Here is a 15,914-nt window from a genome sequence, read left to right as displayed (position 1 = left end):
TCTCTCTCTCTCTCTCTCTCTCTCTCTCTCTCTCTCTCTCTCTCTCTCTTCTCTTCTCTCGCTATCTCTTTCCGCGGCACTCTCGGACTCGGCGAGGCGGACACACGTAGCGGGTCGCGTCAGGATCGCTCACAACGATAGCGAGTGCAATTAGTGCTAATCGTGATCGATTAATTATCGCGACTCCGTAGCTGAGCGCGATCGATCGGACGATCGATTAAAGTCACGAACGATCGCGCGATACACGCTTCCCCGGCTTCTGTTTTCGCGCGCGAAACCACCGCGTCCTTCTCGTTTCTCCCCTCCGTCTCTTCTGCCGGAGAAGAGCGAGCGCGCAAGCCGCGCAGAAGAGATACCTGTCTTTACGCTTCTCGTCGTGTTTCACTCGGTCTGTGCTTCACTCTACTTACGGCTGACCCTGTTCGTAATAATTAATGGCGTTAGACCAGGCGAGCGCGGCCGGCCGCCGGTCATGCCCGGCTCCGGCGATAAGTACACGGAAGGTCCGTCCGCGTCCGATTAATGACACGGTGCTGGGCTTTTCGCGTTATTAAACAATTTCCGAGCGTCCGACCGCTCGCCCGGCTCGCGCGTACAATTGAGCAGGCTCGTAATTAACGACGTTGCAATTAACAGCGTTAGCGCATGCGGATCGCGCTCGGGGATAGTTACCCGCCGTGCTTCGCGAACGGGCACGGGTGCCGAGCACGAGAGAAGCGGCCTTAATTGATCGTTAACGCGACGGTCTATCGATCTTTCCCTTTCCCCATCGCCCTCGATCGTGACTTCCTCGAGCATTACGTTATTATTGTGCGGAGCTTGGCGAAAGCGCGAGGCGTTAAACGTTTCAACGAAGTCAATCGGCGTCGGCTCAACAGGCGTTTCTTCGGTCGGTTGGCCGGGCTCAGGCCGGCAGGCCTGAGGAAGAGAACGAGGGAACCGCGTATGTGTGATAGCCTCGATGTGCGCTGAGACGATATGATGAAAAATACACGAAAGGCTCTCTCAGGCCAAGCCTGAGGCGCGCACGAGCGGATTTGACACGCGAGCAACGGAAAGAGATCATAAATCATTAATGAGCTCCCGCATTCCTCCGTTAATGAGATCCCGCGATAAAGCCGGAGTTGTTTATCCGAAATGTCGAACGCTAAGAGGATCGAATTAAGCGGCGCGAGACGCGAAGCACCGGAGAGAAGATTGCCTGCGCTCTCTCGGTCAATCCCCGAGCGGATGCCGAGTCTGACGGCGATTTTTCACCCGGCGTTCTTCATTAGGAAGATAATCGACGCTACTAACGAATCGCCCGAGCCGTCGCGAGAGAGACAAATCGCGCGCGTTCGCCGTCTCGCGATGTTGCACACCCGTTACACTCGGTCGACCCGCGATCCGATCGTGGAACGTAGGCTCTTAGCATCACAATGTGATTTCGCTCACCGAAAGATGAAGCGTCTGACAGCTGATGAGGGTTGACCGGCGCGCTCGGCCCGCCAGTGTGCCCTCCGGTGTGCCCGAGTGTCTTGGTCTAATCACGAGCGTGCTTGCAGGCGCAGTCGGTGAACCCTGACCGCGAGGCAGCGGGTGCGTGACTGCAAGGATGCGCGTACGCAGGAGACGGTGCGTGATGTCCCGGTGACGACGACCACGACGACGAGGGCGAGGACGAACGCGATCATCACGACACACGTAAGCTCGCACGGATTCGCTCACTCATTAACGAACCTACGCGCGCGCTCACGCACCGAGAAGAGATAGAGACAGAAAGAGAGAAAGAGAGAGAGAGAGAGAAAGGGAGAGAAAGAGAGAAAAGAGCGAAATACCGTCGATGCCGCGATGAGGCTGGGTCCGATTGTCCTGTCGTGGGTCACAGCCACGGCCAGTTGGCTGTGCCTGGCGGAAGCGCGAACGCCGCGCTCCAGGGACTACGAGCTCTCGACGGAGTTCTTCCTGGTGCCGTCCGAGATCGGCCACGGCTTGGCGAGCGTGGCGAGCGTTATCAGCGTACCAGCTCCGAACCGGACGGTCACCGTGTTCCGGACACCGCCGAGCAGGAAGGGCCAGTTGGAGCACGAGGTAGAAATGCGACCAACGACGCCGCGGTCCTTGCTGAAACAGCGGCCTTGGGCGCTGCCGTTGGCCGCGCTTAGCGCGGCCGCGATGCTCCTCATGGCCGGTTTTGAGGTCTTCGTGCTGCTCAAGGTGGGTGCCGTCAATCGATACGTCGATGGTTCGAAGTCGTTCCCGATCCGTCTTCGCGACGAATTGACGAACGAATTCGCTGGAATTCATAAAATAGAGACTGATTCAATATTGAGGCGTTTCTACCGCGATTTAATAAAGTTCTAGTTATACTGAGACAAAAGATTGTGCAAGAACTAGCTCTTTCGTTCTGAGTAAAAAGAACAAGTTTCAGGATTGGGCAGATTTTGTTGCGCAAACCGTAATCGAGTCCGCTCGACAATCTGACGTGGAAATTTAAATTATAAAATTTAGTAAACACAGTTAACGAGGCTGAAATGTAGTTGTATGTGTGATACAAATGTTGGTTCAATTATCAAAAGGTTGATTTAACTGTATAACTTAAATTTACTTTGATAGACGGTTTAGTAAATCAGATGATAAATATGAGCAATATAATATGTTGTAGCATCAGTTTTATGATTAACTTTCTGAACTAAATTTTGAAGTCACACAAATAAAAAATTAAGAGAATACGAAAATCTTATTAAAAAAGATTGCCGTTAGTTTGCTTTATAATCATACACAGACGAAGAAAATATTGTAATAAAAATAACGTTAAAATTAAATAAATAAAAAAAATAAATATAAAAATAAATAAATAAAATTATATTTCCTTTTACCATATAAAGCTGGACTATTCCGAAAGCGTAGTTTAAATTAGTGTAAAAATAAATTGAATGAATTTGTTATCTTACTGAATATACAAAAAACGTTAAAATAATTACAATAACGTATAGTAAAAAGTCAAACCTCTTAAAACAAATATATATAGCAATTTTGATTACAATTTTGTACGATCTAAAATTAAGATTTTGTAGGAACTTTCACCACAATATTCCCTTCATGTGTACAACCCTGAAACTGAGTTCATTTAGCTTCACTCGAGTTGTTCCGACCGATCTTTTCTTATATCGTAGAAGTCGAAGAAGTGGGTTTCAAGTTCTTTCACGAGTTGCTGAGGTCGCGGATAATCTATGGCGCCCCGATCGGAATGCTTCCAAGTTGAGAGAGGCTCCCGCGTCACCTTCACAAATATTCTCGTACGCGTGATCACTCTCGATCTCGCACGATCCCGGTTTCGCTTTTCGAGGCTTACATTCGAAAATACGCGCTCGGCGGTTCTCCGAGAAGTCTCCTCCGCAGGGACCGGCTATTTCTTGCTCCGTCCAAGTGAAATGGAACGCGTAAACACCGGCTGGACAACACTTGTCCTCGCTCGGACTGTCGCGTGCTCGCTCGTTCGCTCGCGCGTGCGACCGCGTGCGATTAATAGAGCTCGGAAAAGAACTCGTCTGTCGCGCCGTCTCCTCGCCCGCCGCCTCCCGGCCGACCCACTAATCGTTTTCGTTCGCTCCTGTATTGCCGATAAGCTCCAGTAACCAGCAACGGCGGGGAATTTTCGCCGAGACCTAGGCCCAGTTTGCGCGCGTTTGTCTGCGACCGGCCTCGGTTTCTCTGCCGCGCGCCCTCCGACACACACCATTGAGCAGCTCTCGGCGAGAAAGGTAGAGAGATAGCGGAGTCCTGCCGTGATCGCCAGGTCGTCCGACAGCTCGGGCTGTCTCGCGAGAAAGCTCCCTACGGGATTTCAATTCGACCGCGCGGGGTTGCGCTTCGCGCTGAATCTGAAAGTCGTATTAATAATATTTCTCAGACGATGATGATGTCAATTGCGGTGGGTTGATGGTAAAATTGATAACACGGACATCGATACACGGCGCGAGGTACGCCCTCCCCGCCTCGAGGAAGTCGCCGATTACTCGCGCTTTTGCCGTTTACCACGCGCCGGTAAACGCGAGCTTCGGTCGGGGGATATCGGTTGGTCTAATTAGAGAAATTAACTGCGCCGCGCGCGGACGAGCCCGAGGCTTAATCCGCGCGTAATTACTGAGCACGGATACTTACGAGTACTTACTCCAGCACTCCGCTACCGCGCGCGGTCCCCCGATTCGCGGAGTTAATAGCGCGAGGACGATATGGAGATTGGCGTAGCCAGGACTCGGAGGAAGAACGTGTTTTCGCGCACGGCTATGATCGCTCGGCGAAAGTGCATTTTTCAGCGAAGTTAGAACGTCATTAGAATATCGATACTCTTCAGTATAATCGTGCCGCAATTATTATAATGAAAGCCTTGGTAGCGAATATATATATATATATATATATATATATATATATATATATATATATATAGATGGTTATTGCAGGGAAAAGAAGATTTGTAACTAAAAGCTTCGCTCGTTTAGCAAAATCTATAATCTGTGTCTGTTTTCAGTATTCTGTGAACATCTCTTTTACTGATAAAAGGGACTCCAGAATAAGAGTCTAAGGCCCGTATTAATCGTTATTTGAAACTTGCCTCGGCTGAGATATTCGGATAAGAATGTAGAGATAGATGATGTTTTACGTGAATTATATAATATATGGGACATTGCATTTGCTCCGCAAATCTGCTTAGTTCCAACACTTAAAGTTGACCAGCGAGCTATGGATTTGCTGAGTCTACTTGTTCGATGTAACTGAATCGACTGATCTACGACGCGAACGATTTCCTTCCAGGCCAGGGCGACGGCGCCGAACAGACGACACCTGTTCCTGGGCCAGGCGTTGCTCCTTGGCCTCTTCCTCTTGGCAGGACTATCGGCCGCGGCGTCGCTCAGCCAAAATCCGCTGTCCTGCGCCGCCTTCCGACTGGTGGGTTTGCCGGCCGCCCTCGTGTTCGCCGCGCTGTTGGTCAAATGCGTCTTCTTGCTCTCGTTGAACAGCGGCGTGTACCTGCCGGCGCCTTATCAGGTGAGAGCGACGTGCGAGTAACTCGCGTCCGATTGAGATACATCAAGCCGATAAATAAATATATCCGAACGTTGAGCGACGCTGGACACGACGCTCTCGTGCCGTAGACTCACGATCTTCCGTTCAGGTCGCGCGGATCTCCTCCTCTCCGACGGAATTTTCATCCGGAGCTGTCAAAATACTCAACGCGGGCAAATTGAAAGTCGCGTGTCTGTCGAAGGAAGCGGCGATAATTCCAGGACACGGCCGTGCGCGAACGAACGCCGATAAGATCTGCACGCGCGCTAATCGAAGTAGGTACCGAGACGCGGAAAAATACGGTATCGTGCGATCGTCTCGACATAGGAAAGACACGGTGAAACTCTCTTTCTCTCTTTCTCGCGAGAAAGAGAGAGAAAGAGAGAGAGAGAGAACTGTCTCTCGACATCACAACGATGGACAACGATCTCCTCTCCTCACGAATTTTTCCTGCTTATCTCGTCGCGTCACGTCGCGTCGCATCACGTCGCGTCGCGTCGCCTCACGTCGCGTCGCGTCGCGCCACGTCGATCCGGATATTCATCTCTCACACGGTTCTCCTCGAGCGGCCCTCGAACGAGTCCCGGATGCTTCCCTTTTTTCCCCTTTCGCCACCACGTTGCGTCATCGCTTCACCGTGCTCTCGACGATTAATTACACGCGCGCGCGCGGAAAACCACCCAGGCAATTACCGTGGCGTTGTGTTGGTGCACGCTGAATGACAGGCGTGGCAGGACGAGCTCCGCGGAGGCCTCGTCTCCTCAGGACAAACATCCATTTTTCACGTTCGACGTGCCGCCTCGCCCGGGACATGCCCTCGATCTCGGCGCGATTACTTTTGCGAGAGACTAAAGGCCTGTTCTTTTCAGCTGGACTAGTGCTGCGCTGCAACTTTGTTGCTTTCAAGTAAATTAACAATACATGAGGCAAGTAGGAGCCAAATGCTCATATCGGAGCGAATATTTTAATAATGGCAGAATAATAACGTTTGAGACGGTGTTAGCACTGAATAATTTTCCGGATCTCGATAACATATGCACTATGAATCCACGTCAAACTAAATCTAATTTCCAATTTCTAATATCAATATCAATTTCTCCTTCTCTACATCATCCTAATTATTTAATTATACATTTTTTATCCATTTTAAAAGAATAAAAAATAATTCAATAATCAGAATGGGGAAGTGAGAATAAATTAATATTTGATTCTCTCATTTCTACTGATTCAGAAAATATTAAAATAAACAAGAAATGCGTAATTAAATAATTAGGATGGAGGATAATGGGGGATAAATTAATATCTGACTAATTTTAAAATGAGTCAAGACTTCAAAATAAGTAAAAAATGCGAAATTAAATCATTGGGATCAAATAAGAGGGAACATATTCTCTTATTATTAACTTATTTTCTCCTTCAACGTCAAGTTATATATTTGTTTTAACTCTCTAAAGGTAAAAAATGTGACCTAGTTGAGCTAAAAAGAGCAGACCTTAGGCAAGCAGCCTGTCGGAGAGGAGGAGTAACGTCGATCGTTAGAAACGCGCGAGAAATGAAATCGGCGCAATTCCCGCGGACTTGCACGCGTAATTACGTTCGCGCAATTAAGAGAACACCGCGTTTGTTTGCGACGTTCGTTTGGAGGAAAGCGGCGGGTCAACCGACGCGAATAATACTTAATGCGCGTTTAACGACGAGAATTAACGCCGGATGTGTGTAATTACACCTGCCACGGACGTTTGGGATCTTTCCATCCCAAATAAAAGGACACTCTCATTTGGTTTAAGATATCTTCATTGCTGAGATGTTAATCTTCAAATGAGACTACACAGGATTAAACGCAGATAAGTTACTCTCACATCAATACATTTATTCAACAAATAACTATTTAAATTATATATTAATATTATACATAATTTTATATTATATATTAATATATTATACATAATATTAATATATATACTATTATATATTATATATATATATATATATATATATATATATATTATATATTATATATGTATATATATATATATATATTATATATATATATATTATAGTATATATTATATATATAATATTTAAATTATATTAATATTAATTTTAAGCGGATAGAGGAACCTTTAGCGCAAAACGCATATTTAAAAACATCATATTCTGAATTCACTGTTTCTATTAATACTTCTCATTAGCGAAAATTGTTCTTGGATAATAAGAACTTTTCTGCGCATTGAAAAAATCATATATAAAATATATTCCTGCAACATATTTAACTTAGTTAACTTCAAGTAACTTATCTTCGTTTAATGCGCTACGTAATATTATATGGAGATTAACGTGTTAACAATAAAGCTATTTTCCAAACAAGAATGTCCTTTTTCTTCAGCACGCGGGTAGACGAGCGGAGATAAAAAGCCCGCTCGCGGAAGTTCCCGCGGTTTATCGGCGCGCGCGCGTCCGTGCAGACACGAGCGTGCGGATCGGTCTTTCGCACGCGTGTCACACGTGTTAAAAGAATGCATATGCGCCCCCTGGCCGGTGTCGCTCGCAGGACGTTCACCTTTAATTAAAGCGATCGACAGCGAGGTGGACGGCCGTGTGCGAGCGTGAATCTTACCAGGCGAAGTAATCGTTCGAAGGCTTCTTCTTACCGGTTGCTGCTGCAGGCGCTGGTGCTGGTGTTCGCGGTGTTGGTGCAGGTGGCCATTGTCGGGCAATGGTTTTACGGCGAACCACCTGCGGTGATCCAGGTGCAAGGCGCGGGCCAAAGCTCGCCAGCATCATCCACCTCCTGCAAGACTCCGCTCGGACAGATAGTGGCTTCCCTCGGGTAAACTTTTCAAATATGAACCTTCTTCTTCCTTCTCTTCTTCTTCCTCTTCCTCCTCCTCCGCCTCCTTCTGCTGCTGCTGCTGTTGCCGCTGCTGCTGCTCTTACTCCTTCTCTTCCTCCTCCTCGTCAGCGAGCCGCGAGTTAAATCGATTACACACGTACCTCCAGCGGCAGCGGATAAGCCGCGAAGAAGCCGCCATCGATAACGCGTATTCTTCTTCTTCTTCTCCTTCTTCTTCCTCCTGCTGCTCCTCCTCGCTCCTCCGCGGGAATTTGTCTTTACTTCGTAATCTCCTGAGCGCGCGCGGAGGAGGCTCGCCTAATCGATGAATCACGCGTCGACTATTACCCTGCAATTTTCTGGTCTTTCTTTCTTTCACTTTCATCGCGCGATTCCACCGCTTTAAATTCGCATCGAATTACTTTGAAGACGCGCAGAAGCGCTGCCTCTCGCGCGCTTTCACTCCGTGGATGCTCCGCGCGCCTCCTTCACTCGACTCTCGCGCGAATTGCAGGTATCCTGGAGCGCTGCTGGTGGCGGTGGCCTGCTTGGCGGTGCGGGCACGTGGCGTGCGCGACAATAATCGGGAAGCGGCCTTCATCGGATTGGCGGTCGGCCTCTCGTTGCCGATTTGGATTTCCAGCGGCATCGGCTCGATCGTGGCCGGCAGCGAGGGCGACCGCGAGGCTTGGCTGGCCTACGGTCTCTTGGCTACGTCCCTCTTCGTCTTCCTCACGATGTTCCTGCCGAAGGGCCGGCAACTGGCCGCCCTGGGTCGCGAGGGACCCGCGACGGTGATCCGCGACCGCGACGACGCCCTCAGCTCGTTGCCCGGCAGCGGCTACTCGCCCTCCTTCTTCCACTTCAAGCCCGCCGAGGCGTCGCTCAAGAGGAAGATGCATTACCACAGCGCCGGTAGGTCGTTAGGCCCTGTTGAAGAGTCGCGCATTATCCACGTGGAGACGCGGCGTCCGTGCGTGAGATGCACGATGCGTCGAAAAGAGAAGACGCCGGCGGATATCATCTCATACGGTGTGATCTCTCCTCTGTGCTCTCCGCCGAATATTCGCGGGTTTCTCTCGGCATTACACTCACGCACGTGCGATTACGCTCCTCGCTGGAGCAGCTGCAACTCGTCTGTCGTTCCGATTCGCTTGCGCGATACCACGAGGAAGATCGCCGCCCCTGGCTGCATCCCGCTGAAAAAAGCGACGTATAATCGCGCACAATAACGGAAACGCGGTCATGACTGACGTGTAAATCGGCGACTTTTAGACGAATATTAGGGTAATTAATCTTCCGTGCACAATGTTGGTCTATAAGACCTGAGAGTGAACAATTTGTCAATCTGTTTGCAGGTTTTATTGCGCTACTATCTCATAGCTTTCCTATGCATCTGGGAAAAATGTGTCAGTAGTATTGACTTTCGATAAAGTTATGGTAATTCCAAATTGTCCAGCTCTGACAGACCCAGATATTTTACGTCTAATTACGACATTTACTTTTTTCTTTTCATTTTTCTCTTTTAATGCGTCCCTTCTTGATTTTCTGCATACAATTTTGGATCCGTAAGACCCGGACAAATGTTCACACATCTTTCCTTTTTTGTTCTTTTCTTTAATGTATTCTTTCTTAACCTTCCTTCGTGTACAATGTCGGATCTGTAAAACCCGAATAAATATTTCATTGTCCACTGAAACTTTCTCTCGTAAAGAATTCGAAAAAATTCGAAAAGAGTATCAAAATGGCGTAAATCTCTTTGCAAATTTTTACTTTATTGCGCTACTATCTCAGTTGAGGCTTTTCTATATCTCTGGAAAATATGTGTGTAAAATATTGCTTTTCATCAAAGTTATGTTAGTTCAGAGCTGCCCGGGTCTGACAGACACAGATATTGTACTACGTGTCGCAAAAATTATTGCTGCACGCGGAGAGTAAATGTGTGTGATTACATCACACGCGTCGGAAGCGAAATGACAGGTCTCCCTCGCACACTCGATGACACTTCACGAGTGAGCAATAATAATTGCGCGAAGACCGACGACGCGTTCGCATTGTTTGCAATTACGGTAATTGCAGCCGTGCACGAGGGCGGCGTCACGATTAAAGATCGTGTGCAACGGTGTCGCTCAACTCTGGTTAGCGATTGTCTTTTTACATTGAAATACCCCCATCGCGAATGAAAAGAGAAAAAGGGAGAGAAAGAGAGAGAGAGAGAGAGAGAGAGAGAGAGAGAGAGAGAGAGGCGGCTAAGTCGAAAAATTCAAGTCGGCCGTGATTAGCGCGCGCGAAAACGAGCAACGCGTCACCGGAGACGCCACGCGCTCCAGAATGAACACGGTAATAGCAACGTGATTCGCATCACCGTCCGCCCCCTCCCTCCCTCTCTCCCCTTACCTCCCCGGTCGAGATTATCGTAACGTGGAAACTTCTAATTATAGATCGAGTCGCACTGGTCTCGTCCGGGATACCCGGATGCAGCGCCTGCAGGCACGGAGGAAGTCCTATATACTCCGATGGTAAGCCGTAATTATTTATTTGCAGAATGACTCGATTATTGTATTACGTACGCAGAGGCCAAGCACGCGGTCGAGGAATCGTTTTCCCCGTCGTCGTCGTCGTGCGAGCACATTCTTCACTCACGGCGTTTTTCCCGTTTGACCCTTCGAGAGTCGCGAAACTCGCGGCACGGAGTCACAATTGGAAACGTGTCTGATCGGGACGCACGCGGCGGCGGCGGTGGCGACGACGGACATTAACATTGACTGTAATACAATTAGCATAAGGTATAGAGATAACTGTCGCTATTGGTCATCGAGGTTGAATGACTCCGTCTGACCTCGCCGCGGCCTTCCACTCTTATCGCGGCACCGTAACGCGAAGGAATCCGAGCCGCGCCGGAATTCGATGTCACTGACGGCGAGTCGACTTCGGCGGGTGACCGGTCTCTCGATTGAATTGACTGAAATTCGCCCAAGCGAATTGTCGGTTCGCGCGCGCGTCGTTCATTGCACGTAGGACGAAGTGCACCAGGTATCGCGCCGGCGAGATCTCGCCGCTTCCTGCCCCGCTCGCAGTCCTTTCCTGGCCCGAAACTTTTCCTTCGTCACGCTAACGCCCTCGGCGACCTTCACCTCGAGGTGCGAACGAAAGGGAGGAAAAGCCGCGCGGGTGGACGAGCGGTGGCGGAGGGATGGTGGAGGAGGAGGTGGCGGAGGCGGCGGGCGAGAAAAGGCGGAGAGGGAGAAAGTCCGAGGCGGAGAGGTCAATCGCTCCTCGCCGCGAGATGTTGGCAGAGGGACGACGCGGGGGGAAACGAATCCCGTTAGATTGGACCATGCTCTCGTGAAACGACGGTGCGACCACACGACGATGCGACGAAAATAAAATGCACACGGGCGCGACGAGTCCGTCGATTATCTCTCGCCGCGGCCGCGCGTCTTCGCGCGCGCGCGCGCGCGCGTGCGAGAACCGAGTGTCCGCGCATTTCCTTTTTAGAGAACAACATTGTAAACGGGCAGCTTCACACTTTCTAGAGACGCATAATGGAAAAGCGCGCGCGTTCGTTAACGAGTTTCTAGATCCTATTCAGCTCTATTCGGAGGGAACGCGCTATTGTAACGAGGCCGTGCCGTTACGTTCGCGCGTTACTCAACGAACGCTCACAGGGAACGAACGAACGAACGAACGAACGAACGAGCGAGCGAGCTAATGAAAGAAAAGAGACGAGAGGAAGAAGAGCATTCAGTCGCCGAAGGGCCGCCTCGTGATGACGCTCACCGCGTCCTACTTCGCGAGCGCTGCAAAGGCACGCGCGCGTTCATGACGACGCAGCTGTGCGAACGTAGATCATAGCTGGATGACTTTCACCCACGCGGTACATTTACGCTCAAGACACACGTTCGCGCGTCCGACCGGTTAACGCGCAGCACACTTTGTAACGACGCGTGCCCGTCGCGGTCAGCGAGATTTTCGCGTCGATTGCCGTCCCCAGGACGTGTCGTGTGTCTCTCATAAGAGAATGAAGACTTTCCTGAGCGACGTGGCGGTCGATACCGCGCGAGCGCGAGCGCCCACGCGACACGTTTCTTTACGGTAAAGCTCATTATCGCGAGCGAGGCGTGAAACACGCGGGAGATCATGAGGCAAAGGTCGCCAGCCTTCTCGAGCCGGGGGAGCACTCGAAGCTCTCGCGACGTAACGTGTCTTGAAAATATATTATGAACGGACCGAGTCCTTCCTTCGATCGTGACGGCAGCGATTGATCCTCCAAATTAATCACTCGTTACCGGGCAGGACGAAGAAGAAATCGCGAAATCGCGCGACGACAGACTCACTCGTGATATATCCGTCTCTCATTTCGATGAAACTTGTTATATTTGTAGAGTAGACAAGTTTAAGAGATATATATATTTTTTTTATTAATTTATAGGCCATTGTATTCTATACAAAACACTAAAATTTGTCTAAAAAATTTGTTAAATTTTAGTGATATATTTAACGAAATTACAAAAGGGATAAAACTTTGAGAATTGGTTTCATCTCCTAAATTTGTGTGTCAGCTGGTAAAAAAATGTGTCTTGAATTTTGTCTATTCTACGAATTTCATTTAAATCAGAGACGGATCTCACGGGTGTTTCCTGCCAGACACTCACAGGTTCGCATTAATCGTCTTTACTTGAAACCGGTCTCATATGAGATACTTGTGTGAGTTTTAAGTCAGATGTGAGTTTTCCAATTGAATCGCGATTACCAATATATACAACATCATATGTATCGTACACAATTTGACTCACTTGTTGATCATTCATTACGCTATTCAACATTAGATCCAACTCTAAAGTCGGATCTGAATATCTCGTATGAATCGAGCTTCAAGTCACGACTATTAATGCGAATCGCAGTCGCGACGCGTAACGAGGGCTCGTCCGCGTCCCGGTTTTGCGCGTCACATCTACTCCACGCAATATCTCGCGCGTATCGATGCGGCTTACTCGAGAAAGGCTAGTCACACGGCGATCGCGATGATACACCTCCTCACCGCGATCGTCGTCGTCGTTGTCGTCGTCGTTGTCGTCGAATAACGAACGGTTTCCGACAGATGTAAATCGAAGCGGCGACTCGTCCTAGTTTCCTGAGCGAGTTTTTTAGCTCCTTTTTTTCTCTTGCGGATCGCTTCGCTGGTATCAGGAGAAACGCAATAAACGTGGCCTCACTATTGCTTGCAGATGTGCACGGGCCCATGGAGACTTTCGTTCTGCCACCCGGCATGTACCTGAGGCCGGAGGACGCCGGGAACCTCTACACGACCTTGTCGGCCAATCCCAACGTGTTCTTCCAGAGAGCGGCCCATCCTGGGATGATGTACTGATAAGGCGGACCATTCCGTGCGAATTCTTCGCCCCGATATCGCCGACCGACACAAGATCGGGCCGAGCCTTTGTATCGCGCTTTAGATTAGATTACGGAAACGATAAAGCGATTGTTCTTCGGTGTAAATAATCGTTGTTGTTAGATCCTATTAAGTGCGTCTCGAGGTACGTCGAGGCGCGATTCTACGGACTCTTTTTGTAACGCGAAGGTGGATGATCGTGCGAGTGTGCTTCGCGAGAAATACGTGTGCGATACGTTGCAGAGCGACGCGATTGATTAGTGACTTAGTCGAGAATCGTCGACGAATCCCGTGAGCCGACGGGAAAGTGTGTGCCTCCAAGATAACTCAATAAACGTATGATACATTTTTTTACACGAGATCCGCTTGTTCTCCATTCTTCCAAGGATGTGTTTGGAAAAGACTCGTTCGGCTTTTTCATCAAAATTTCAATCAATTCAAAAGCAAAGCTAAATAAACAGATTAGTCTAGAAAATATTTCTGAAGCTTCTCCAAACGTAAAAACAAATACACGCTCGTTTCTAGTTCTTCTTTGTCTTTTCATGGCTAGACTTGCTATATGTTGAATACTTTTGTTGCTTCTATAATTTGAGCAGAGATGTTCAATTTTTCATTCAATACCACTAAGATCAATATCTGATTCCGACGCCAATTGAACCTGATTCTGAATTCGTCTTTGTCTGAAGAGAGCTCAAACTTAGGCTAATGTTTAATCGACGTTGACAAAACAGAGAAAAGAGTGACTTTCATCAAACTCTGTTCATCAAACTCTATTCTCATCAAATTAATCAATGATTAACTCAGTCGATAATACAGAAAATAAAAAAGTAGTTTATTGTCGAAACAAGCAAAAAATTCTCTTGTTTTTTCTCTTCACAATCTATATTTAAAATTGCTACTTGTAAAGCAGGTAACATATTACTTGCTGTATTCTATTAACACAGAATTATTAATATTTTCGTCACTTCGCAACAAATTGTATTGCTGTAAATTGTTGTTGGCCAGTTCTGCCGATTAATTGTCGACTGATTTAATCGAAATTTAATAAAAGTCATCCGCTTTTTTCTGGGGTAGCTTAGTTTCACCTCCATTGGGGTCCACTGCGTTCAGGAACGTCTTCCTTCCTCTTTATCTCACTCTCGTATTTCTCCAACGCAGCGGTTGCACCCGAATGATGTTTCCGAACTCACTCCTGTACACGGAAGTTACTCAGCCCGTGCGCCACGACAAGGCGCTACCCCGTGCACGGGAGCTGACGTGGTTGCTCATTTGGACATGTCATCAGTTTCGTGGCGAAAGGGTCAAAGATTCTCCTCTATGAAGAGAATCGTGCCATTGTTCGTATCACCTATCGAACACATCGATCGCGTTCGACCGCGCGTATAGCTGCAGTTGCAGCAGTGTCGTCAGGGTTGGAGCTCTTGATAGCACACCGTAGCCAGGGGGGAAATCGCACACATGCGCGCGTCACGTCCATGAGAGACAGGGGATCGTACAACGTCGGGTAGTAGAAGGAGACAGACATATGACTATCTATCTCTTTCTCTCGCTCGACAAAAAGTTCTCGCTCGGTGCGACGGAGTCCAACTCTGAGGAGGAACTCGATTCTGGAAAAGTGTCGCATACGATATGCGTAACGAATGTCATTGGTTGTCACAGTTTTCGGTGTTTTCGTCTCATAATGACGAATAACACGACGCTATGGATGTCGCGCGGCATATCGGGGCAATTTGCCCCGAGGCAAATGAGGTAATTATGTTTCGCGACAGAATATTGATATAACATTATTGAGAGCTAAATAATGTGGCTTTTCATACGTGCGCACTACACAAAAGCGTAATTGCGTGTTAATTAGGAGAAACGCAAATGAACGTGTATAGATGGAAAATGCGGAAAAACTTGACGATGGTGTAAAGTAAGAGGAGATGCATGCACTATGTATCAAATTATATTGATTACTCGAATAGTCTATGGTACTGCAAATGCTCCTCGATATTTGCTTTATGTTATATTAATATTCTTTCGCAAAACAGATAATTACATTCAACAGATAACTACAATCATTTGTGGCAAATTGCCCCGATATGCCGCACGACATCCGTAGCGTCGTGTTATTCCTCATTATGAGACGAAAACGCCGAAAACTAATGACATTTGTTACACATCGTATGCGACTTTTCCAGAATTGAGCTCTCCCGAGTTGAACCCCGTCGCGCCGAGCGAGAGAAAGAGATAGATAGTCATATGTCTGTCTCCTTCTACTACCCGACGTTGCCCGATCCCCCCCCCGCCTCCCTCGTCTCTCCCGGACGCGACGCGCGCTTGTGTGCGGCTTCCACCCTGGCTACGGCGTGCTACCAACAGCTCCGGTGCTGAGCCGCAGCCGTTGCATAATGATAGGCGCTCTTGACGTCATATGACGTGCGCGACGTCAAGGTGATGGGAGGGGGTGGTGGTGTGTGGAAAGACGTGGACGATTGTTCCCCGCATCTGTCAAAGGCAGTCAACAATATGGCGCCATAGTGATACGTTGCATTACGCGATCGGCCGCACATATGTTTTTCGCGCCAATGAAAGCCACGAGTCTCGTTGGTGGAACGTTCGGTAGTCCGCTCGGGACCAACATTGCCGGGTGAAAGTGTG

General features: G+C 48.5%; 1 protein-coding gene across 4 annotated transcripts in view; it reads left to right on the top strand.

Moving 5' to 3' along the window:
* The window catches only part of LOC116844824, a 17,102-nt gene extending 1,193 nt beyond the window's left edge, over positions 1-15,909 (top strand). The window contains exons 2-8 of one of the 4 annotated variants that reach the window (XR_004378143.1): positions 1,545-2,196; positions 4,795-5,028; positions 7,686-7,876; positions 8,394-8,794; positions 10,321-10,398; positions 13,108-13,607; positions 15,771-15,909. Coding sequence is in view for 2 of the 4 variants with exons in the window: in XM_032816884.1 (XP_032672775.1) it covers positions 1,831-2,196; positions 4,795-5,028; positions 7,686-7,876; positions 8,394-8,794; positions 10,321-10,398; positions 13,108-13,250 (1,413 nt within the window). In the remaining 2 variants the exon portion in view is untranslated. Of the gene's footprint in view, positions 1-1,544; positions 2,197-4,794; positions 5,029-7,685; positions 7,877-8,393; positions 8,795-10,320; positions 10,399-13,107; positions 13,631-15,770 lie in introns of those variants that run through there. The other 3 variants (XR_004378144.1, XM_032816884.1, XM_032816885.1) reach the window with 3 other exon arrangements.
* Positions 15,910-15,914: the final 5 nt, after the last annotated feature.

This window comes from Odontomachus brunneus, unplaced genomic scaffold (genome assembly GCF_010583005.1).
Source record: "Odontomachus brunneus isolate Ranch 3 - 2012 unplaced genomic scaffold, Obru_v1 Obru_scaffold_047, whole genome shotgun sequence".
Classification (NCBI taxonomy): domain Eukaryota; kingdom Metazoa; phylum Arthropoda; class Insecta; order Hymenoptera; family Formicidae; genus Odontomachus; species Odontomachus brunneus.
The sequence above is the reverse complement of the archived record's forward strand: the minus strand, read 5'-3'. Positions and strand labels throughout refer to the sequence as shown.